Source organism: Bicyclus anynana, chromosome 8 (genome assembly GCF_947172395.1).
Source record: "Bicyclus anynana chromosome 8, ilBicAnyn1.1, whole genome shotgun sequence".
Taxonomy (NCBI): Eukaryota; Metazoa; Arthropoda; class Insecta; order Lepidoptera; family Nymphalidae; genus Bicyclus; species Bicyclus anynana.
Genome location: NC_069090.1, coordinates 4,449,913 through 4,474,276, shown reverse-complemented (window position 1 = coordinate 4,474,276; position 24,364 = coordinate 4,449,913). Strand labels below are relative to the sequence as shown.

The 24,364-nt window shown below is 34.9% G+C and overlaps 1 protein-coding gene across 1 annotated transcript in view; it reads right to left on the bottom strand.

The window, feature by feature from the left end:
• Positions 1 to 24,364, bottom strand: part of LOC112058627 (fatty acyl-CoA reductase wat) — a 60,307-nt gene that overhangs the window by 23,040 nt on the left and 12,903 nt on the right. The window contains exon 2 of the mRNA XM_024099543.2: positions 22,465 to 22,636. Coding sequence (XP_023955311.2) covers positions 22,465 to 22,634 — 170 coding nt within the window. The 5' untranslated portion in view covers positions 22,635 to 22,636. The remainder of the gene's footprint in view (positions 1 to 22,464; positions 22,637 to 24,364) is intronic.

The following is a 24,364-nucleotide window of genomic DNA, read 5'->3' as shown; positions in this document are numbered from 1 at the left end:
ATGAAAATTCCCTCACCAATAAAAAGTTACATTGTTTCCGAGTAACGATAAAGGTTTTATTTTATCCTTGTACTCCGAAATACACGGGTGAAACCGCGGGGGTCTGTCGTCTGCTAGTTTTTCTCTAAAGGACGAAATACTTTTTAAAATACTTACACGACTCGTCTTAAACATTTATAATACCGCCATTTAGTAAATCTAAGAATTACGTATGTACTCTTATGGAAGAGTATCTAAAGTTTAGGTAAGTGTTTACTATAAAACCTTCCTGCTATACATTCTGTGCTGGCGACAACTCATTACCGGGTCATACTCGTAAAAAATACAAAATCCGATTTTACAAAAATACTCATTCGTTTATTACGTTGCATTTTAATTGTTACATCATCTGAATAAATTAATAAATTTGAATTATATCTAGTTAGTTCCAGCTAGTATATGTATAAAATATTATTCTTTAGACCTTTACGCAGACCTTGGAGAAATTAAATCGATGTTCTGCGGTAATCTGATGGTCACAATCAAATAATTGGATCTTCTAAAACAGATAGTCGGGGTGTGGCTGTATCGTGAATACATGTGCCAAATATGGCCTCCAGATAGGCTACTCGCCTGCTGTACAAAACTAAGAAGATTTTTTGCATAGAGGCAGTTTAGATGCCTAGAAACTATAATCACATTTTTATTTGTGAAAATAATCTCGTAATTGTAATATTTTTATAAAACAAAATTGTATTTTTATCACGTCACTGCAAACGCCAATCATAAACTGTAACGTCATTCGCCACAAGGCATCGGTGTGTGATTGGCGCTTGCGGTGACTTGATATAATCACATCACTGCAAACGCCAATCACGCTGTTATCTCTATGAATGACGTCACTTGCTATTGTGTTGTGTTTCGGCGGCAAAAATTTTACGTAGATATTTTTTCATTTATATTATTTTTTTTAGTGGTTGATATTAACGGGACAAAATAAAATATAGCTTATTAAACCTTTGATAATTCAGTTTAAACACTGTTTACAAAAGAGGCAAGTAGCCTATTGCAACACTCCCTTCGACGCACGCTAGGCGTCAGTCTTTTAACAATTTAGCACAGGTTCTCAAACTTTTTTTTCTCATAGACCACTTTTAAAATTTTGCTGGTTTTTGGAGGACCTCTGCTACATTTCTACATAAAATCTTGCCTTCAAAAAAGTGATTCCAGCTAGCTTTTTGATATTTACTTAGGTATCAGTACAAGGAACCAATCAATCCATACTTATGTATTTTATTTAGAAAACTCGGTATGAAACCACCATAAAACCAGATAAATTTTTCGTGGACCCCCGCTTAGGAACTGTAAGCCCATATGTTTTGGGGACGCTGACGCAGACCCCGAGGAGTTTCCCATAGACCCTGAGTGTCCACCTGGACCACTTTGGCAATCAATGATTTAGCAGAACCTCGCAGTTCCAGCAATGATGACGCCGGTCTCACGCATCGGATTTTTCAATGGAATATTTTATACAGGATGACAGGAAACGAGATACATTTCTTGCAAGGGCATAATGTAGAGCACATTTGCTACTAATTAAGTCATATAACATTACAACTTGCTACCTTCCAAGGCCTTACTCCATAATTGGCTACATTACTTGTGGTAGGAGCATGAGCTGACAAACTTCCAGCTTTTAAAAAAATGACGAAGATCTGGGGTTCACGGGCTCTTAGGCTATATTAGTACCTACTTAAACAAACATTCCGCATATTGTATATAGTGCGTATAACATTGAACTAGCTCGCCTACAGCCCTGACGCTAAGCTGACAGAGCCCTGACCTCCAAGATCTCGTGGCTATGTAACGATTAGATTAGCACGTTATGACGTGACACTTCACTCGTATTTAGAACTAGTTGTTAAGGATCCGGGGAGCATATTTACAATTGATTACTATCAAGTTCCGTGAGTAGCTTCATCTTGATGAGACGCTCAACTTTTATATTTACCAAAAATTCTTGATTCTGGTAGCTAACAGAGTTACTGGGTAATGACGATTTCCGTACATAACGTACCTACTATGCAATTTATAGAACAATGTGGTTGTTAAATTGTATAACTATTAATTTATAGCAACAGTAACAAAAATAGCTGCTCAGTAACAATTTTTGACAAGCTCGTTACTGTTACAAGGGAGGAGGGGAGTACATCAAAAATTGTTACTAACCAGCTGTTTTCAATTGTAAAAATGCTCCCTGGATTCTGGACTATATAGAGGACGCTCGCGACTTACAAAACAAAATTAAGTTTTCCACACATCCCGCGGGAACCATGGATTTTTCCGAGAAAGTAGGATATGTTTTTACGTAACCTAAGGGTAAAACTGGACCCTAATAGTGAGACTCCGCTGTCCATCCCCCCGTCTGTTACCACCTACCAGACTGTATGTTGACCATGATAATTAACAGTTGATTTTTTTACAGATTACCTATTTCTGTTGCCGCTATAACAACAAATACCTACCAAAAACAAAATAAAATAAATTATAAAATAGCTACGTTTATTTTTACGCGACAATTTTTTTGCCGCTGTTATGATAAATAATGGTACGGAACCCTTCCTGCGCGAATTCGACTTGGACTTGGTGGGTTATTTGGTTGATCAATTACAATTCTTTAAATTATAAACCTTACTTAGTTGTGATAGTTTTCCTTTTAATTTTATTACTTACTGGCGGACGCTTGCTATTTTTTATACGCGTTAAATACAGTTTTTTATAAATCAGGATAATGATTATCCAATATGTTGTTCAATAATCTCTTCTATCTTCCAGTAAAAGTCTCATTACGAACGATCTAGCCGTTTCAAATATTAGCCCGGACAAATACAAAATATAAACTTGTTTGTGTTATCGTGGAAAATTGTAAATGACTTAGCACTTATTTCCTACAGACACTTCAATTTTAATTATGTTTTTATACTATAGCTCTATGATTTTTTTCACGTATCGATATACATATCCGTTTAGACTGCAAGGTGGAAGGGGGGAGGCACTTGACCAAGATGCCGAAACTCCAGTGCAAAACGAAACTCCAGTGCGAACGAAAAACGGATAAGTAGAAAAATATTTTCGTCTTTTTTATTGTTTTTCTCAATTGGTTTCTTCAACTATTTTAAAAACAAAATCTCTAAAATTGCCGCTGACTATAATTCAAAAATATTCAGTATGCGGAAATAATATCTCTGCTATGTCCAATGTTTTCGGGTATGTAGATTCACTTCTACTCCTTGGTATACCTATATTATACTCTTTGCACTTAACTCTAAGAAAAAATAGTAGGCACTTTAGCCAGCATTCGCTAATATAATAGCCAATCATTTGAGGCAAACAAATAATAACTTAGTATATAATAATAATTAACACATCTGATCTTCTGGCCTTCTGTGAGGTCATAATATGACGGTGTAATAATAGGTTTTGCGGAATAATCATATGTAGGGTGATAATTTTGTGACGATCACTACCTGATGTTAATGCTTATAAGCGGGACCGACGGCTTAACATGCTCTCTGAGGCACGGGGTCGTGACACCACCAACTCCGGACCTATTTTTTTTTGTTAAAGAATATTTGTCATATCTTTTAAATATGACCAATATTCCCATTCCCCTCTAACTAGTCGGGAAAGACTTTATTAGGAGTGGGTACGACAATAGACCAACGGGGTGGGGATCGAACCAGCACCCCTCGGTGATGAATCCGACTGCTCTACCGTTGAGCTATTGAAGCTCATAGGCTTCAAATTCAGGCTTAGAAATACCCAGTATTTCTGAGGACAAAAGTTTTCGAACAGTGCGTGTTGCCAGTGATGACTTACGGATCCGAGACTTGGTCGCTAACTGTAGTCCTCATATAATAGATTTTAATTCACTAAGTGGGCGATGGAGCGAGCTATGCTTGGAGTTTGCGTGATCGAATTAAAAATGAGGAGATCCGCAGAAGAACCAAAGTTATTGACATAGCTCAGGGAGTCGCGGAGCTGAAGTGACAATGGACAGAGTACTTTAACGGTAAACGCAGTTTTGGTCGACCCCGCTGACTGACGACATCAAGCGGGTGTTGAAGGGAGCCGCTGGATGTTGGCGGCTCCAGAGTTCCAGATCGTGTTGTTTGGAAGTCCATGCAAGAGGCATATGTCTAGCGGTGAAAATCCATCGGCTGATTAATGATGATGATAATGATTTCTCGGAAGAAAAACAGGTCAATATTTCGAAGCCCGACCCAGAACTCGAACTCGCGACTTCGTTATATAAAGTCACATAGTTATCACTGGACCCACCAATCCCTGCATAATCTCTGGATCTGCTGAACCAATCATGAAAACTCTTTTACCAATAGAAAGCCACGTTATTTGCGAGTGTCATGTGTATGGATGTTTGTTACTCTGACGTAAAAACTACTGAACCGATTTGGCTGATAATTGGAATGGAGATAATATGCAGGATGTCCCGTAATTAATGGATAAAACGCAAATGGTAGATATACCACCTAATGATCTAAAACTAATTCCAATAGTTTTTCAAAAATCCCTAGGGTTACCAAGTTATATTGATTTTCGGATTTTTTTAATTTTTCTATTATAGAACCCTAAATTAACATGAACATATTTTATTCCGAGGAAAACCATGGTCCCGCTGGACAAGGGAAAAACTGAATTTCACGCTGAAGTCCGCAAGTTAATTCATAATGAGCTTCCGCAAAATAACGCCTGATTCTATTCAAGATACAATATAACAGTTTTCTCCTTACTGTTTTTCGAATAGTGTTGCACAATATACGAAGGCTATACACGCGTGACAAAGGACGTACGCGACTGAAATTATAATTTGAAGTTACATTACTAGTTACAATTACGTAGAATCATAGACGAATATTTAATAGGTACCAACGAGTACTTTCCGCAGACTTTCGATAAGTAAGGTTTATTGATACAGTCAAGCGTTTTAGGGAACATAAGTAAAGCAAAAACATATTTTTTTTTTTTTTATTATTCTTTACAAGTTAGCCCTTGACTACAATCTCACCTGATGGTAAGTGATGATGCAGTCTAAGATGGAAGCAGACTAACTTGTTAGGAGGAGGATGAAAATCTGCACCCCTTTCGGTTTCTACACGATCGTACCGGAACGCTAAATCGCTTGGCGGTACGTCTTTGCCGGTAGGGTGGTAACTAGCCACGGCCGAAGCCTCCCACCAGCCAGACCTGGACATATTAAGAAAATCTCAATCTGCCCAGCCGGGGATCGAACCCAGGACCTCCGTCTTGTAAATCCACCGCGCATACCACTGCGCCACGGAGGCCGTCAAATAATTTGATAATGATCAAAATTCGTTTACTAACCACCACCGCAAAAAAGGTGTTATAAGCTTGACGCTTCTGTCTGTCTGTCTGTGGCACCATAGCTCCCGAACGGATGAAGCGATTTCTATTTAGTTTTGTTTGTATGAAAGGTGACTTATGGACGAGTGTTTTTAGACATGTTTGATAAAAATCAGCTGAACCGTTTAACAGTTCCGGGGGTTGAAAGTGGGGAAGAATGTCTGCAAATATACTCGAGTGGGGTCTCAAATGAAACGCACTGAAAAAGAATATTGATCGAAAGTGTAATTAATAATTTCATGAACTTTTTCAAAATTTTCAATTTTATGTTCTTAACTTTATTATTTATTTAAACAATACACTAAATAAAAACAAATATGTATTTGAATTTGAAATAAGAATAAAATTTACTTGAATTTCAAAATGCGCACCAATCCATAGATGAATAAATCTGAAAATGCTGGTTATAATATCTCCAGTTTCGTAGGTAAAAACCTAAAGTGCTCGTAAACTAAACCTACTTATCTTACTATCTGTAAAGGTTCTACCACTCAAACGCGTTTGCACAATCTAATATACAGGAAGTCCCGTAAATATTACGCAATATTTTACAGGATGATAGCTGACATCAAGACTTACTAAAATAAATTATATATAAATTCTCTAATAAAGCTTTTTTCTTTCTTTCTTTTCTTTCTAAAAATTAAAATAAAGCCGAAATTTTACTGTTTTCAAGTTATACAAAATATATAAATCACTACCTTAAGTGCCATTTAGTCGTATTATGTGCTGGAAAACTACTTACACGTTGACATACATACTTGGTATTTATTTTTAAATGGTTTTTTTTAAGTTATGAAAGTTTACTTTCTTCTACTGCAAAGTAAGTTTTTCTAATAAAATCTGGAGTAATTACTTTTTTATGTTTACGATTTTTTTTGTATGTACTTTATTAACACGGTTACATTGAAAAAAAATGTACGAGGCAAAGTTGTATACCTAGCTTAAAACACGTACATTTAATAAGAATTCCAAAAAAATGAATGTTGTACATTTTTGGACATTATTTAAAAAAATATCGTCACAATTGCAATTTTCGATCTGACAATAACATTTTTTAATCATAAGATAAACAGTTGAAATGACAAAAACAACAGTCATTTTACAATTTGAAAATTGTACAAATATCTACTAGCTACTTGAAGAGAAATTAACCAACAACGAGTGAGAACACACGGGACATCCTGTATAATAGATTATAATATATAATTTAACTCTTCTATCATAATTATGTTAATGATCTTAACCGTCACCGACGGCTAAAGGTCTCTCAGGCACAGAGGTGTGACACCATCAACTTTACATACGACTTTACTAGATTAAATAAATAAAATAAATAAATAAATATACTTAAACAATACACATCACTATCTAGCCCCAAAGTAAGCATACAAAGTAGCTTGTGTTATGGGTACTAAGATAGTTGATATTATAATATTCATATACATTTATATACTACATATAAATACTTATATAATGTATAAATACACAGACACTGAAAAAACCCATGCTCATCACACAAATATTTTCCAGTTGTGGGAATTGAACCCACGGTCGTGGATGCAGAAAGCAGGGTCACTACCCACTGCGCCACGCGGCCGTCCGTAGATTGTGCTAGGAGTTAGTATATCAATAGTACAACTGGCGCGAAATCATGACCTCTCTCTAAAAGCCCGGCCTTTTAATAGTTAAACTATTACGGCTTTATTACGTAACGTTTGTTTATAAGTCACTTCAAATACTACAATGTCAAGAACTCATGATACTTTATGAGTTCATTCAATACAAACAAGTAAACGTAAAACTTAAACCTACTTGTTGACTGTGAGATCACGTATATGTTGACATGTTCCTCGAAACATAGGACACGCCCAGTGAGATGTTTACCGCACTAGAGTTTGTACTTACCTACATTGTTATTATTGAGACTTTTTGACGCCAATAGGGATGATGACAGTTTTTTAAATTGTATATAAATTAAGAGTATGCTAATAGTAAAGCAATTATGTCAAAGGAACAGGGTGTCTGCGATCATTACTTTCGGAGCAGCTACAGGGATTTAAAAGGTCAGATTTGCGGCGCTGCCGCGGATCCCTGAAAAACGCCCCATACAAAATGGCAGGAACTTATGACGTCGTAGATAATGTAATGATCGTTAGATTTGTATGTGCGTTCAAAAAAAACTACTAATATCTTTGTTATTTGTGCGTTTATGTTTATAGTTCATTTATTAAAAATGTCACATTTATTGTAAGGAAGCTAAAACTGTATTAATTTTCATCCAATTACGATAAAAGATTTTTAATAGATTTTGAAATTTCATAATCTTTATGTATAAATTAGTTATCATTGACCTTATTTACCCGAATTTATCATAAAAATCAATATATTCAAACCCAGTCATCATCCCAATTATCAAAATTGTATTATTAAAGTTATTCTACTTTCGGAAGTCTATTTGGCTTTGTATGCAGAACTAAAAAAAAAAAAAAAATAATAATAAGGTGTACAGACAAGCGTAAGACTCACATACAGCGCGTTAATGATTTATACACCCAACCGCGTTTAGTTTGTCATCTTACAACTATAACTAAAGTCAAACGCACTTAACGGAATAGAACTGTAATAATATGCTCCTACACTGAGTTCGAAGCTCTTCGAACAGTGCGTGTTGCCAGTGATGACCTATGGTTCCGAGACTTGGTCGCCAACTATGGGCCTCATAAGAAGGCTCAGAGTCACACAGCGGGCGATGGAACGAGCAATGTTAGGAGTAGGTATGCAGTAGTAGGTATGAGCGTGATCGAATGAGAAATGAGGAGATCCGCAGAAGAACCAAAATCACCGACATAGCTCAACGAGTTGCGAAGCTGAAGTGGCAATGGACGGGGCACATAGTTCGAAGAGCCGATGGACGTTGGGGTCCCAAAGTGCTGGAATGCCGACCCCCTATCAGGTGGACTGACGACATCAAGCGAGTCGCAGGGATTCGCTGGATGCAGGTGGCTCAGTATCGTGATGTTTGGAAGTCCCTACAAAGGCCTATGTCCTACAGTGGACGTCCATCGGCTGATATGATGATGATGAAACTGAGTTTAGTTTCCTTATTACATTAAAAACAGATACTTATACAAATAAATCAACACAGACAGGTGCGTCTGAAATTCACCCTCGAAAATTGTATAAAGTTACTTCTGATACTGAACGTAACGTTAACTAAACTAGACTTAGCTGATTGATTTGATTTACTTCATTTTATTTCATTTCTGAAATAGTGAAGGTTATATGTAGGTTTTAGGTATTCGACAATTTACAGCTTTTGAAATAAAAACTTATCCTTTTAAAATTCAATAAAAATATGACAGAAGACATTATCCAGATACTAGCGGACGCCCGCGACTTCGTCCGCGTGGAATTTAGTTTTTCACAAATCCCTCGGGAACCATGGATTTTTCCGGGATATAAAGTAGCCTATGTGTTAATCCATGCTATAATATATCTCAATACCAAATTTCAGCTAATTCGGTTAAGTAGTCGAGGCGTGAAAGAGTAACAAACATTCATATCATTAAAATCATCAGTTTTCGCAAATCTCGGGAAACCATGGATTTTTCGGGATAAATTAGCTTGTGTTAATCCAGAGTAAAACCCATTTTCATTCCAAATTTTAGCCAAATCGCTTCAGTAGTAGCGGTGTTAAAGAGTAACAAACATCCAAACATCCAAACATACATCCAAACATCCATAACTTTCGCGTTTATAATATTAGTAGGATGCCTTCACACTCTTCCCTCTAAAAGTTACATTTCACTGGGCACAACTGCGTTTTGCCAGATTTTACGCATTTCTCATGTTATGTTGTCCTGTTATAAAAAACTGCATCCTTGAACAGTGGTTGAGAAAAAATGTACGTTTAATGCATTATTATTTTAAAAACAAGTGTTTTTATTGCGTGTAAAATTTCACCGGTTCACAACACGATATAGTTAAATGAAACGGAAAGAATGTGTTGACGACAAAAAAAGTGCGAGTCAGATTCGCGTACGATGAGTTCCGTATAATCTATCTATACTATCTATATTAGAATTATAAAGAGGAAAGTTTTGATTGCTTGTTGGTTTGCATTAATGAATAGGTTTCAAACCTTCTGAACCGTTTTGACAAATTATTTCACTGTTGGGAAGCTACACTATTCTGAGTGCTAAAGACTATAGAAAGTAGGGTAGGGGTAGAGATCGGGTTGGGTGGGATAGGGGTAGTGTATGGGTAGGGTAGGGGTAGGTGTAGGACTGTAGGGTTAGGGGGGAGTAGAATAGGATCGAGGTAGGGAGTTAGTCAAAGAGAAGCTTGAACGGAATTGCTTTTTGAATTTAATTTTAATATAATTATTTACTTATAGTACAGAAAAACACAACATGCAATGTCACTATTTTTACGTCGGTTTTTTTGCTATCTATGTAGGTAAATACTTTTCATCACTAGTAATAATAGAGCTTTTTGTGATAGAAAGGGCAGATGAACTTTATAGTGTCGGTTTGTTTATTTTTAACCGACTTCCAAAAAGGAGGAGGTTCTACGTTCGGCTGTATGTATGTTTTTTTTTTTTTTTTTTTTTTTTTTTTTTTATGTATGTCCAGCGATAATTCCGTCAATTATAGACCGATTTTAAAAATTCTTTTTTTGTTTTGTAGGGTATACTTCCAGGGTGGTCCCATTTTTTTCATGTCAGGATCTGATGATGGCATCCTGGAGAAATTGAGGGGAACTTTCGAAAGTTGTAGAGACGGCTAGTACGTTTGTTAGTGTTTCCATAAGGTATTTTAAACCACTACAACTTTATGAAGGTTTGGACTTGGTCTGATGATGGAGCCGAAACACAGACAATGGAACTCGTCAAGGATTTACAGCAGTCACCTTTTGTTTGGGCTTGATTAATTTGTATTGATGAGTACTTTCCACCTATGTGGGTTGTGACTGTATTAAGGGTCTGGTGATGAAGACGAGGGACAGTGAAGAGAACTCCTCGACGGTTCACAGTAGCTACCTTGTGTTTGGACTTGATAAATTTGTATTGATGAGAACTTACGACCTAGATGGATTGTGACTGTATTAAGGGTCTGATGATGAAGACGAGGGACAGTGAAGAGAACTCCTCGATGGTTCACAGTAGCTACCTTGTGTTTGGACTTGATAAATTTGTATTGATGAGAACTTTCCACCTAGATGGATTGCGACTGTATTAAAGGTCTGGTGATGAAGACGAGGGACAGTGAAGAGAACTCCTCGACGGTTCACAGTAGCTACCTTGTGTTTGGACTTGATAAATTTGTATTGATGAGAACTTTCCACCTAGAAGGATTGTGACTGTATTAAGGATCTGGTGATGAAGACGAGGGACAGTGAAGAGAACTCCTCGACGTAGATAGGTTGTGACTGTACACACGCAGTGGGTATGCTAACACTAAAAATAAAAAAATAAAAATTTTAATAAAAAAAATTCAACCGACTTCCAACTCAAAAATTAACCTAAACTAAAAAGCAAAAAATAACATCTTACCTATGTGCTACCTTCTGATCAATTTGAAGGCGGTGCCAATTCAGTGTCATGTTTTAATTAAAGCCGTTTCTGAAAGAACCACAGAAATTTTGTAACTTAAACGGCTTGAATTAAAACATCACTGGCTTGGCACCGCCTTCAAATTGATCAGAAGGTAGCACATAGGTAAGATGTTATTTTTTGCTTTTTAGTTTAGGTTAATTTTTGAGTTGGAAGTCGGTTGAATTTTTTTTATTAAAATTTTTTTTTATTTAAGTTAGCCCTTAACTGCGATTTCATCTGATGTTCAGAAACAGTCTGGTTTACTGTTCAAAAAGCTACAAGTTTATTCTAACCATTCCTCAGACGGTTTCTACGCGGAATCGTACCGGAACGCTAAATCACTTGACGGTATGTCTTACCGGTAGGGTGGTGACTAGCCACAGCTGATGCCTACCAGACCCAACCTGAGTCAATGTAGAACTTATAAAAGCCTAAACTGACCCGAGTTGGGAATCGAACCCAGATTCGACTCCAGAGGTTGAGAGCCACAGAACTGCGCCAGAGAGGAAGTCAAATGGTTTTCCTCTTAGGTACCATGAGGTGCTGCATGTGTATGGTTCCTTAATTAATTATTATTATTATAAAAATATCAATCTTGAACAAGAACATCGCATTGACTGGAATTTGGAAACCATTTATTTGGAAAGTAGGTAAACCACGCATAAAAATGTTTATAAACAACAATTAAAAATCGATACCTTAACCTTTAGACAGAGATTGTAAAAAAAGCAAAAGTATGGCACTTCTTATATAATACGCGGAAATTTACACTTACTCTCATTATTTTGATTATGAATACTTACTTACTTACTTAACATTGCTCGAAATTTTTTTAGACTTGAATTAACTTTTACTAAGTTCATTAACATATATTACAAAGGTTGTCTGGAAGAAATTGCTAAAAGCAATAAGACCATTTTTTTTTTAAATATAATTATTTTAATTAAATTTACCAGCTGACGCCGCGCGGTTTCACCCGCGTATTTCCCGTTCCCGTAGGAATACGGGGAATAATATATAGCCTTCCTCGATAAATGAGCTATTTCACACTGAAAGAATTTTTCAAATCGGACCAGTAGTTCCTGAGATAAGCGCGTTCAAACAAATAAACTCCTCAGCTTTAAATATTACGAGTAGTATAGATTTAACATACGTCCGTCATTGGTTAATTTAAAAAATCGTACATTAGTTAAAAGAATATACCAAACAGATTTGAAAACTGCTTTCACCCTGCAAGTCTGGGGTTGCCAGATATAAAGAAGAAGTTGAGTAATGTTATTTATATATCCTCATTAGTTATTTAATAGTATAAGTTAAATGAAAGCTTATTTTATTCCTAATTTAATTGTATTAAGTTGCCTTCGATCAAGTTCATGGTTTCCTAGATATTGTATGAAGAATGTCTGGCCGCAATTTAACTAGACAACCTTTTTGCAATGTGTCACTGTGAATATTATCTATTATTTATTTCTTCTTCATATTATGACTCACGAAGCCCGAAGGTATATATTTCTAATGACGGATTTAAGACAATTTTTTGTGCAATCTATACTAATATTATAAAGCTGAAGAGTTTGTTTGTTTGTTTGATTGATTGAACGCGCTAATCTCAGGAACTACTGGTCCGATTTGAAAAATTCTTTCAGTGTTAGATAGCCCATTTATCGAGGAAGGCTATAGGCTATATATTATCCCCGTATTCCTAAGGGGACGGGAACCACGCGGGTGAATAATTAATATAATATTTAATTGTTTGTACGAGTAAGTACCAACAATATTTTCTTGCATATTTGGTCAAGGATTTGGGCTGATTGATTGACTAGTGTAGCGTCCAAACTACTACTACATCTAGTGTATACCTAATTAATCAGGCATTAATTAGGTATTCAGATAGTTTAGATAATATAGTTAGTTAGTTTAGATTTTATTTGTTTAAAAGAAAATTCAAAACATTGCCAAAAAGTTAAGCCTATCTAAATTTCTGAGTAAGATGGGAATTTTTTCAAAGGTATTTCAAGGGAACGAAGTGACGGGCTTAGGTAGTGAATGATACTAATCAAAATTGCAGTATTTGCAATTCACATAGATTTTATACAATACAAAAGACTATATAAAATCTTTCATTTGTATAGATAGATTGATAAAATTTATTGCAACGGTATTATAAAAGAAACAATACAATACAACCAATGACCAGTGCAAGGGCAACCTTTGTTAACTTAAAAAGTACCTATGTTTAAGAGCAATACAATGATAATAATATATACAATAAGGCTAAGCTTTCAATGTTCCATAGTTTTGTTTTAAATTCTTTAATCAACAAACCAATACAAAACGACGGTATTTGTGACTGTCGTTAGTTATACACTAACTTATATACATAGCAGCAGCAACTATACACTAACATCACGGCGACCAAAAGAAAAATGTGCAAAAACAAAAAAAAACTTTTGAGAGCTTCCATAGCGTGCGCTGAAATTATGTACGACGAAATTGTTAACCATTAAAAAATTCTACAAAAATGTCTGCGGCATATGTTTATCTTTTAAGGATAATTTAATTTGATATCTTTATGTCAAGGACACTTTTCAATTGTGGTATTTCAGAAGGCAGATTCACCCTTTTGCCACACGGCTGTCTAAGCCGAAAAAGAATCTTTTTTGTCAATAACTTTTATTTTACTAAGTGCATTTTAATTTTGATTGAAATAATATCTTTAACATCTAGAAACAAATATATAAAAAGTAAATAGGCACGAGTATACTTAAGAAGTTTTTCACAGAAAACTTAATAAGTTCCGTAGATAAGTAAGTAATTAGATGGTTGTTTTTTGTGATTCTGTTACTGATTATGTTTGCAGATTTTATATCTAAATTATTAGTTCTTGCTAGATATGTTCACGTGTTAGTTTATGCGTACCTACACCCTGTACATGAATGCAGGATATAATTATCTAAGTAACTCAAAAGCTTCGATAAAGATATTCGTTCTAACATTACCCATTAAAAATTCTACAAAATTGTCTGCGGCATATATCTTTTAAGGATAATTTAATATTATATTTTTATGTCAAGGACACTTTTCAATTGTGGGATTCCAAAAAGCAGGATCTCCCTTTTGCCACACTGCTTTCTGAGCTGAAAACGCTACATTTTCTCAATATATTTCTATCTTACTACCTACTTAGTAAGGTAAGAAGTATTTTAATTTTGATTGAAATAATATCTTCAACAAAAAATATAAAAAGTAAATTGGTATACTTAGGAAGTTTTTTACAGAAAACTTAATAACTTCAGTAGTAAAAAGTAAGTAATTAAATTGTTTTTTTTGTGATTATGTTAAAATGATGTTTGCAGATTGTATGATATCTAAAATAATTCTTACTAGATATGTACACGTGTTAGTTTATGTGTACCTACCCTCTGTATATGAACGCAAGATATAATTATTTAAGCCACTCAAAAGTCTTAAAGATATTCGTTCTAAAATTCGCGGTTAAAAAACTTCGTTTCATGCTATGCACACAGTTTTTGTTTATTCTTCAATCAAACCACAACGCACGATTTTAATTGATAATGTATCTAAGTTTATCAATAAGTATGTTTTTTTTATAATATTACCTACGAAGAATTACATTATAAGATGAATAATGAAACAGGAACTAACCGCTTTAACGTCATAACCCATCTTTAGATACTAGGAATCAATCGGTTTTTCCAGAGACGGTATATTACTACCAGTGGTGTAGCGTGCAATGGAGAGGCCCGGCATCAAAATTAATTGGGAGGCCCAATTAATGAAGGGTAAAGATGAACAAATACGCTCGCTTAAAATGAATATGACAATGACTTAACCTACGTAGGATGTTTCCAACTTTTAGGCGCACGCTTAAGCAAGGAATTAAATGAGATCGTGCATTACATTTTACTAATTATTGCTTTTACACGTAGGGGGCCCCTGTAGTTCGGGGACCCTGTATCATTGATACGGCTACTTACTAGCCACAAAAAGGCCCATGGACGGGCACATTAAACTTAAGCCTTTTGTACAATAATAATAACGGGAAAGACGGGTTTCTGCTCGTAAAATTTACGACTATTTACTCTAAATATGCCTCTTCTAAACCCGTTAGAAGATTGTTTTTTCACAGCTTTAATAAGTACAGACACCTATTTAATAGTAATTTGAACTTAATACCTCCACGCGTTCCACAGAAGTTTCTTCACGTACATACGAATGTATGCGAAGAGACAGGCTAACTTATTCTCTGCCCAAGGAGTAAATCTAGCCAGCCTAGGTGTCCAACGTGGAACTATGGCCAGTCTTTGATTATCTTCTATATAAAATTAAGTCGGGTTTTCCTTCCTGACGCAAGAACCGATTTCCACGGTTTTGCATTCGTTGGAAAGGTCTCGGGCTCTGTAATGTTTATAGCAAAGTAAATTCAGGAAAAATTTCAACGTAGGGTATGGTAGGGGTAGGGTAGATGTAGTTAAAAGTTTACATCGAGTTTCACGCGGACGAAGTCGCGGGCTTCCGCTAGTATAGTATATAAAATCAAAGTGGCCAGTATTCTTGCCACCGTTCCACGTGAGCACCATTTGGTGCCAACTGGACTTGCTATTAGGATAACTTAGTTTAAAGTGTACTTTCTGCATAAAAAAATAATGGATTTTATCGGAAATTAATTAAGGAAGCCTAATCGGAAGCTCGGAAGTCCGCCTTGAAGGGTCCGCTATGCAGTTGGCCCTGGTAAAGAACATCAACTATGCGAAACATAAAAAAGCGATATCTCGTTTATTTTATTCAATGACTATATATCGCTTGTTTAAAGGCTACAGTAGGTAATGATAGTAAATATCATGCTCATTTAGGCTGTGCAAGGCGGTTAGAACATAATTTATATTTATTAGAATTTATTAGATAACAAGCAGACGCGCGCGACTTCGTCCGCGTTTTTTGTTTTGTACACAAGCTGCGGGATCATGGATTATTCTGGATCAAAAGTACTATTTGTTGCTCAATAACCGCTTGTATTTTCCAGTGAAAGTTTCATCAATCATCAGTTTCAGCTCGACCGTTCCTAAGATCAGCCTGGACTATCAAAATTACTTAGAAACAAAATTTAAAAAAAGTTCGTTTTTGTTTTGTATTAAATACAGACTGCTACATGCGTAATTTTTAAGTAGGCATTAGACGACTATACGGTACAAATGGAGATGATTACTAGGTTTGAATATATTGATTTTTATGAGACATTCTGATAAATAAGGTCAATTTTAACTAACTAATATTTAAAAATCAAAGATTGACTGGACTTTTGCAAAATAAATAAGATCACAAATTTCAAAATCTACTAAAATTATTTTATCGCAATTAGATGAAAATTCATAAATTTTTAGCTTCCTTACATTAACGTGACATTTTTTAATATGTGAAATAAAAACGCACAAATAACAAAGACATTTGTAATTTTGTTTGAACGCCCATACAAATCTAACTATCAGCGAATCAACGGCGTCACTGATATGTGCCATTTTGTATGGGGCGTTTTTCAGGGATCCATGGCAGTGCTGCAAATCTGACCCTTTAAATCCCTGTAGCTCCGAAAGTAATGATCGCAGATATCTTGTTACTTTATGAAAATTGCTTTACTATTAGCATACTCCTAATATAACAATTAAAAAAAACTGTCATCATCCCTATTGTACTAAATGGAAAATACCTTCTCTAATATAGGTTCGTAATCAGTCCTAAAGATAGATATCCTAAAGATTTAAGAGTTTTTGCATCTATGGAGAGAACGCCGTTGGCTACATAAGTTATAGTCTGTCTGTTGTCTATTTCACCAAACCGGTGAAATATTTCAACAAAAATATTGTTAACCAGCGGACGCCCGCGACTTCGTCCGCGATAATCTTTTCATCCAATAATAGTTCTATTTATCAAATTAGACCAAAAATTAAAAGTAAAATTTAATTTTTAATAATATTTTGAACAATCTTACTGATGTTCAGCTTGGTGGGAATTTATGTAACATAGAATGTCTAAATTGACCGGACTATAAACCAGCTCTATGAAGGTCGCTTTAATCCTTTACCATTAATAAAACATACCATAATGTTATAGGTTTGAGTGGAAACTTTTGAAACACAGTTGTAAATAATATTTTGTGGTTGGAGAATAAAATCGGCCGTATATGCGACTAAAAAATATCTACACTGACGAAGTAACCGGCGTCAGTTAGTTTGTAACATTATTTTTTTTTATTATTTAAATAGTTGGTTATATTTTAAAAAGATAAGCCAAATTAAAAAAATCTTTAAAAAAAATATATTGTTACAATAATAACGTAGGTAATCGAATCCAGGACATTTGCCATGCACGTAAGACTGCACCACAGAGGACTTCTAAATCATGCATGTCACCTACTATTTCGTAATTCACTTAATCTGCCGATGTCTTTACAAAACAGCTTATATTATGGTGCTTGCCAGGTTGTGAAAGTGGTGCCAATCTACGTAAACTGTTACGTAAAATACACAGATTAAAGAATGATACAGAATGAGTCTATACAAACAGCGCGATGAGGCCGGTGAAACCCATTAAAAAAAAACAAACGTCACGTCTCCTTGACATCCGCATACACAAACTTTTTTCATAATTTGCATTTTAAGATTTAACACTAAATACAATTACGTAAATTGATATCTTATTAGACTAATAATCACATTTACCTTTAAAAAAATATTCCATCTTATTTTTTAACACAGTTTATAAAAAATAAGTTTTTAAAAACATAAGACGCCTTTTTTCTTGAATAATATTGAAAGTTACTGATGCGACGCTTAGTGTCGTACTGACTCGAGAATGTATTCGTTTATGAATTTGTATTTAGAATGGCTGTATCCCTGCCGTATTCAGTATATATATATATATATCTGCCGTCCGCTCTATCTGCCTATTATTCTATAATCAGTGGTAAAATACCATTTCATTGGTCTCAAGTCTGATTTACTTAATAAGTGGAACACATTATTTTGATTTCCATAGTAGGTAGGTGAAGTAGTTAGTACGTAGACTAAAATTTATTATGTATTCGTAGGTAGGAAGTATGTGCATTTCCCTTGACTTATGAAAGAGTGTTTTTAACGCCCGATACAAAACAAAAAACACAAACTTGACCTAACATTTCTATTCTCTTCAATTTTATTGAAGATTTTATAAAGATTTCTCCTCACTTCTTCAAAGTTTTAAACTTTTTTTACCTTTAATATGCCCGAGAATATCGAGAAAGAAAGACTTTCTACTTCTCGGTCCTCGCCGATCATCAGTTAGTGTGCTTTTCCACCAGACATGTGCTACGCTAAGTTGCTATGGATGCGTTTGATATCCACCAATCATAGTCATTGGTGTACATAGCTCAGCACTGGTGAAAATTGATTCAAATAAGATATATTTTTTATATGGAAGGATGCGTGCTATGGATGCATATTATGTATGCCTGGCTCCGACTAATTAGATAAAGACCTGCCTCGCAAGACATTATTTTTCTGTCAAAGTATATGATCAACGATCTTATGCGAATATAAACACTGTATCTATAGAATCGATGTTTCATAGTTTACAATCATGTCCGTCGGTTAAAAACCTCCGTAAAAATACCTTTTAGTGTAGTTAAATGGTGTAAAAAACGAACAAAAACTGCTAGTTTAGTATGAGATATGTATGAAATCTAAGCTCGTTTTCCTTAGAAAATGGCAGAAAAATTTGTTCGTGAATTTGGGTGCGATACTAGTCCTTATGTATTTAGTCTGAGATGCCTGCTATGGGCCGTCGCGTACCGTAGCACAGTAGATATATTACAAGCAGTATAATAACTCGGCCATATTTTTGAAATAAATACCTACAGCCGCGCGCTCCGTTAACATGTGATAGGGCTGCCTGTCTCCAGCATTTTAATTACATTTGCCAACTTTGTGTTTCCATTTAGTTATGTGATTGTAAATATACTTTTTTTTAAATAAACAAATAAAATACTTTGTAAATTGTAGTAAAATAGGAAGTGATCAATAAAATGCGTGTTGTTTTTTGATTAGTAGATTTAAATAAGGCTGATACTAATCAATGATCTTGGAGGACCTTCATATATTTATTTTGGTGATGCCATCTATCTATTACCACCACACTAGGTGACCAAATAATAAAAAATCGGTCAAGTGCGTGTCGGGCCACGCGCAGTGTAGGGTTCCGTAGATTATGTTAGCACTTTAACCCCTTATGTAATGTACAAAAATACCGATAACGATACCCCCACACTATAGAATAGACGATAAAAAATTGACCCTGAACTACAAAAAACAAATTGAGATTGACCGGGTTCGCTAGTAGTTTAATAAAAAAATCTGGATAGGTATATTGATATCAGCTGGCTCTTTACTTTTTTTATTCAAATACATTAAAGTATGAGCAACACAATAATGTTGTTAAATTCAAACAACTTCTTTACGTAACTTCTTTATTACCTTAAAATACAGGTATACAAAACATACATGTCATAAGATTTAAATCTATGTATTACATAATAATCAAAGAAAACAACCTAAATGAAGAAGTTAATAAATAATTATTTAATAATATTATATTAACGTTTACGTCATTTACCTATTTACACAATTTTATCATTTAAGCATTTATGTATATATATATTTATTAAATTATGCCTTTAGAATACAAAATATTAATCAAACTTTATAAAAATAATAACTTTTTTCCTAGTCGTCATAATTAAAAAATCCAATACACTGCGTTCGTCACCGCGGCACAGTCGCAACGGTCTTCACCCCACGATCACCCCACGTACGAGCTGCGTAGGTATAGCTCGCGTTTCGACCTTTAGTATGAAGTCCAACTACTGCTTGTAATATATCTACTGTGACCGTAGCTAGCTCAAGTTATGCATTTTTCTCGCGCAGCTACTTTGCGGCAGACTACTAGTTTAGATTTCATATCTTCGCAGCATAGCTGCATAGCACATCTCTGGTGGAAAAGCACCCAAACTCACCAATCTTAAGAATATAGAAATTATACAATAAGTTTTTATGTTAGACATCCATAATGAGTCCCTGGCCAATTTCAAAAAGAAAATGCATGTAGCTATTAATCTATATTAATCCTATTACACTCTAATATATATTTCATTTTGTGAGACGTATTTATGTGTATGCGATTTTTATTTTCAATTTGTATGAATATTCTTTCACCTGTGTGTAACTTTAAACTGTATTCACTGAAATTAGTATTATAATATATAGATAATGTTATTGTTTATAGCATGTAGTTTTAACCTAAAAAAAGGAGAGGTGTTATAAAATTAGTCCGTAGGCGAAGCGTTTGTGTTAGGTACGTGTCCGAGGCGTAATAATAACCTTTGACCTTACTCTGTTTCCGTTGTTAATTATTTAGACAATTAGAAACGAAATTTAAGAAAAAACATTTTTTAAGAAAATTTTAGAAAAAACTAATTTTTAATCATAAGTGAGGACGATTAGTTAATTATTTAGTTCGTCTTCAAAAATATTGTTGGTGGGATAACACCATTTTTAAATTCCGGGTTCTATGTTTTTATTATTTATATTTTAAATATTTTACTATCATTGATTATTAGTCAAGTGTCGTCTAATAAAAATAAATCTTATTTATTATACCTCTTAAACGGATGGCCCTACGTCGTTATAAAAAGATAATAATTTATCTTGTCAAATTAATGTTAGTTCGTAAACAAAAAAATATTTTAATGAAACCTACCAGTTAGGTATCATTAATTAGTTATAAAAAATATTAACTATAAACTCAAATAACGGGTTTTTATCCGCTCTGTAAGATTTTTTTTCTAAACATATGGCCCTACGTCGTGATATAAGATAGGTAATTTATTTTGTCATATTAATGGCTGTTCAAAAAAACCTGTGTGACGACTTCTCTGCTGCAATTGGTAATGTGGTTCCCATAGAGTCCCAGGTTAGATTTCCAGCTCAGGTAAATTTACAAATTTTTATTTTTTAAATTAGCTCAGATGTGCTGGCTAATTCACTAACTTTGACGTGTACTCAGTTGATATATACGAAATTGAGATTCTATGTAAGAAATGTCATTTGGTGCCTACTGATAACCTTTCGTGGATATCATACAGTAGGTAGATGACATTTCTCAATTGATTTGATGTCTATTTTAACGCCTCAGGGAGGCAACAGATTTTCTATTGCAATTCAACGCGGGAATGCTGCCTGCGTGATGGGCACCCTACCAAGGGCGGCAAATTTTAACAAGTTTTGTTTTTTTTTTAATTTAATTTATTTATAATTTTTTAGATTTAGTTAATTTATTTTAATGAATGCCTATTTCATTAGTTTAGTTGGACCTTTCATGTTTTAATAGGTTGTCAATAAAGATCAAATTAGTGAATAGGCCAGCTGGTCTGATAGTAGATACCTACTAGGCCGTCGCTAGGTCCAACCGGACCGCCAAGCGATACTGTGCGCTGTAGCATGGTGCGGGTGACAGTTGCCCTATGACGTTCATAATACTTACTTTTATTATGAATCACGGCAAACTTTCAGCGCACGAGCTGTAGCAACCTGGTATATACTGCTGCATAGAAACCGAGAGATATGGGTAGAATACACTTGTACCACTTCCAAGTAAGCTCTCCTTATAGGGTTGCCAACATTTTTTGAAAAAATATAGAGTTTTTTAGATTTATCCATATATAGTATAAATATAGTATACCTAAATAAAATATAGTAATTGAATAAGCGAAAAAAACAGGTTTGTTTTTATATAAACTATATTTAATTACTTACACTTGTTGCATTTTTCAAGAAGTTTTGTAAATAAGCGTTTTTCACGTTAATAAGTACCGGAAACCGAAAGCTCATTTTTTATCGTTAAATAAGTTAAGTTAAGTTTGGAATTCGATAATATTATAGACAAATTTGGATTCGATGATAACGTTTATAAAGTTTTAAAATAAAATATGTGTTTGTAAATTTTCAGTGGTGTAAATATAGTTTCTACTATATATTTCTTCAACAGTTTATAGTACGCAGACCCGAAATATAGTTCAATACTATATATTATAGTACGGTTGGCAACCCTACTTCCATATGATACTATCGTCACTATACAACTTGTGAGATAGCAGCCAATGAACAAAAAAATATCTTTAACTGCTCAAGTAATATGTTCGTAATTTTTTCACATTCAGTTTCAGTTTGTCACCGGAGAATCTTCTTAATTCTCTGCGTGTGTGAAGGCCAATCCGAAATGGCCAATCCAGTCCAGCGTGGTCGACTATTAACCTAACCCCTCTAATTCTGAGAGGAGACTCGTGGTCAACAGTGAGCCGAATATGTTGATGAACATGTTTGTTATTCAGTACTAACCTCAGTAGCTTCTCAACCAGCAGTTTCCCCAAGAAGCCGGTGCCTCCAGTGAGCAGCACAGAAGCACCGCTGAAGAGCTTCTGAATCTGTGACTCCTTGTACTTGTCTTCCATCATGTCACCGTATATCAGTTCCCCCGCCCGTAAATCCGTCTGCTCTATTAGTACCATATCTGGAACAACATAAAGAAACCATTTTAAGATTGCTAACGGTGGGTTTCGAGAATACCTTATGTTTAAAAGAAATTGTATACTAAATCATCATTTAATTTTACCTTTTTTTTTTTAATTTTTAACAATGTTAATATAAAAATAAACAAAACACTATTAAAAAATTATAAAAAAAATAAACGGTGGTCAGGGCTTCAGAATGAGGACCTCCTCACAATACGCGCCGTCTCAAGAATCACTGCCTTCTGTATCCGACTCTTGATCCAAAATTAAGCGTAAGCTTCTTAAGATGTTGGTCAAAGCTTTTCGTTATAAGACCATTGACTGAAACAACCATCGGAACAGTAACAGTTGACTCAACATTCCACATGGCGGTAATCTCGTGAGCAAGGTCCAAGTATTTTGATACTTTTTCCTTTTCGGCTTTAACCAGATTATCGTCATGTGGAACAGTGATATCAACAATGATTGCACCTTACCGATCGACTAGCACTATATCAGAGGGTCTAGTGGTAGTTTGATACTGTTACTGTCACGTAACGTAAACGCGAATTTCTAAACGCTAAATTAAAACAGCGCCATCTAGTGGCACTACTGCACAACTGTTTCAATTCCATATAAATTTGCGTTTATGTCAACGTGATAGTAACAGTATGAAAATATTGGAAACTCCCACTAGGCACACTGGTCTATTGGCAACAATATAACTGTCAGTGATAATCGTTCGGTCCCAGTAGAGAAATGCACTGCTATTTTCAAGAACTGACGCTGAGTCGTACCTAAATCATCATCATCATTATCAACTCATATTCGGCGCACTGATGTGAACGGGTCTCCTCTCAGAATGAGAGGTTCAAGAGATACAGCCTGTTGACATACGGATGGACGGACAGTGGAGTCTTAGTGCTAGGGTCCCATTTTACCCTTTGAGTACTGAACCCTACAAATCATCCACGTGGCTGAGGTATTTACATATTATTATGTAGTTATATTACATAAATCCGATTGCATTCATAGATAAAATGACAGTAGAAACGTGACAAGACGACATTATTCAGAAGTACGACACTGTGAGTAAGTTAACATCGCTACTATACCTAATAGTTACCTAGTTAATGCTAAACCAGTTTTGATTGTCCTCATACGGCCCCGGCCGTGACCACGCGTCAAGCGAGGTGATATAGGTGTAAATATAAATACGCAAGGTTGCCAGACTGCATAATAAAATATTATATTTTCAAAATATTTTTATTTATAATCAAGTATATTTCTGTATTAATTTTCATTGAATATCTTCTTCAAAATAATCTCCATTGTAGCCGTAATTCAATGTGTTGAATTATTAAATTATAAAGCAACATCGCACATACCTACTTGCAGTGTTCCATACCAGTACATAAAATCAAATTATAATTAATCGCGAGATTGTGAACGTCGAAAGATTGTGAACATGTATACATCACATCACGTGTCTCAAACGGTGAAGGAAAACATCGCGAGGAAATCTGCATACCAGAGAATTTTCTTAATTTTCTGCGTGTCTGCCAATCCGCATTGGGCCAGCGTGGTGGACTATTGGCCTAACCCCTTTCATTCTGAGAGGAGACTCGAGCTCTGCAGTGAGCCGAATATGGGTTGATAATGATGACGATCATGATGATATTCATGTATGTACTCATAAGAACCGGAAATTAAGTGGCTCAGAAACCAATGGTTAGGTCAGGTTAGGT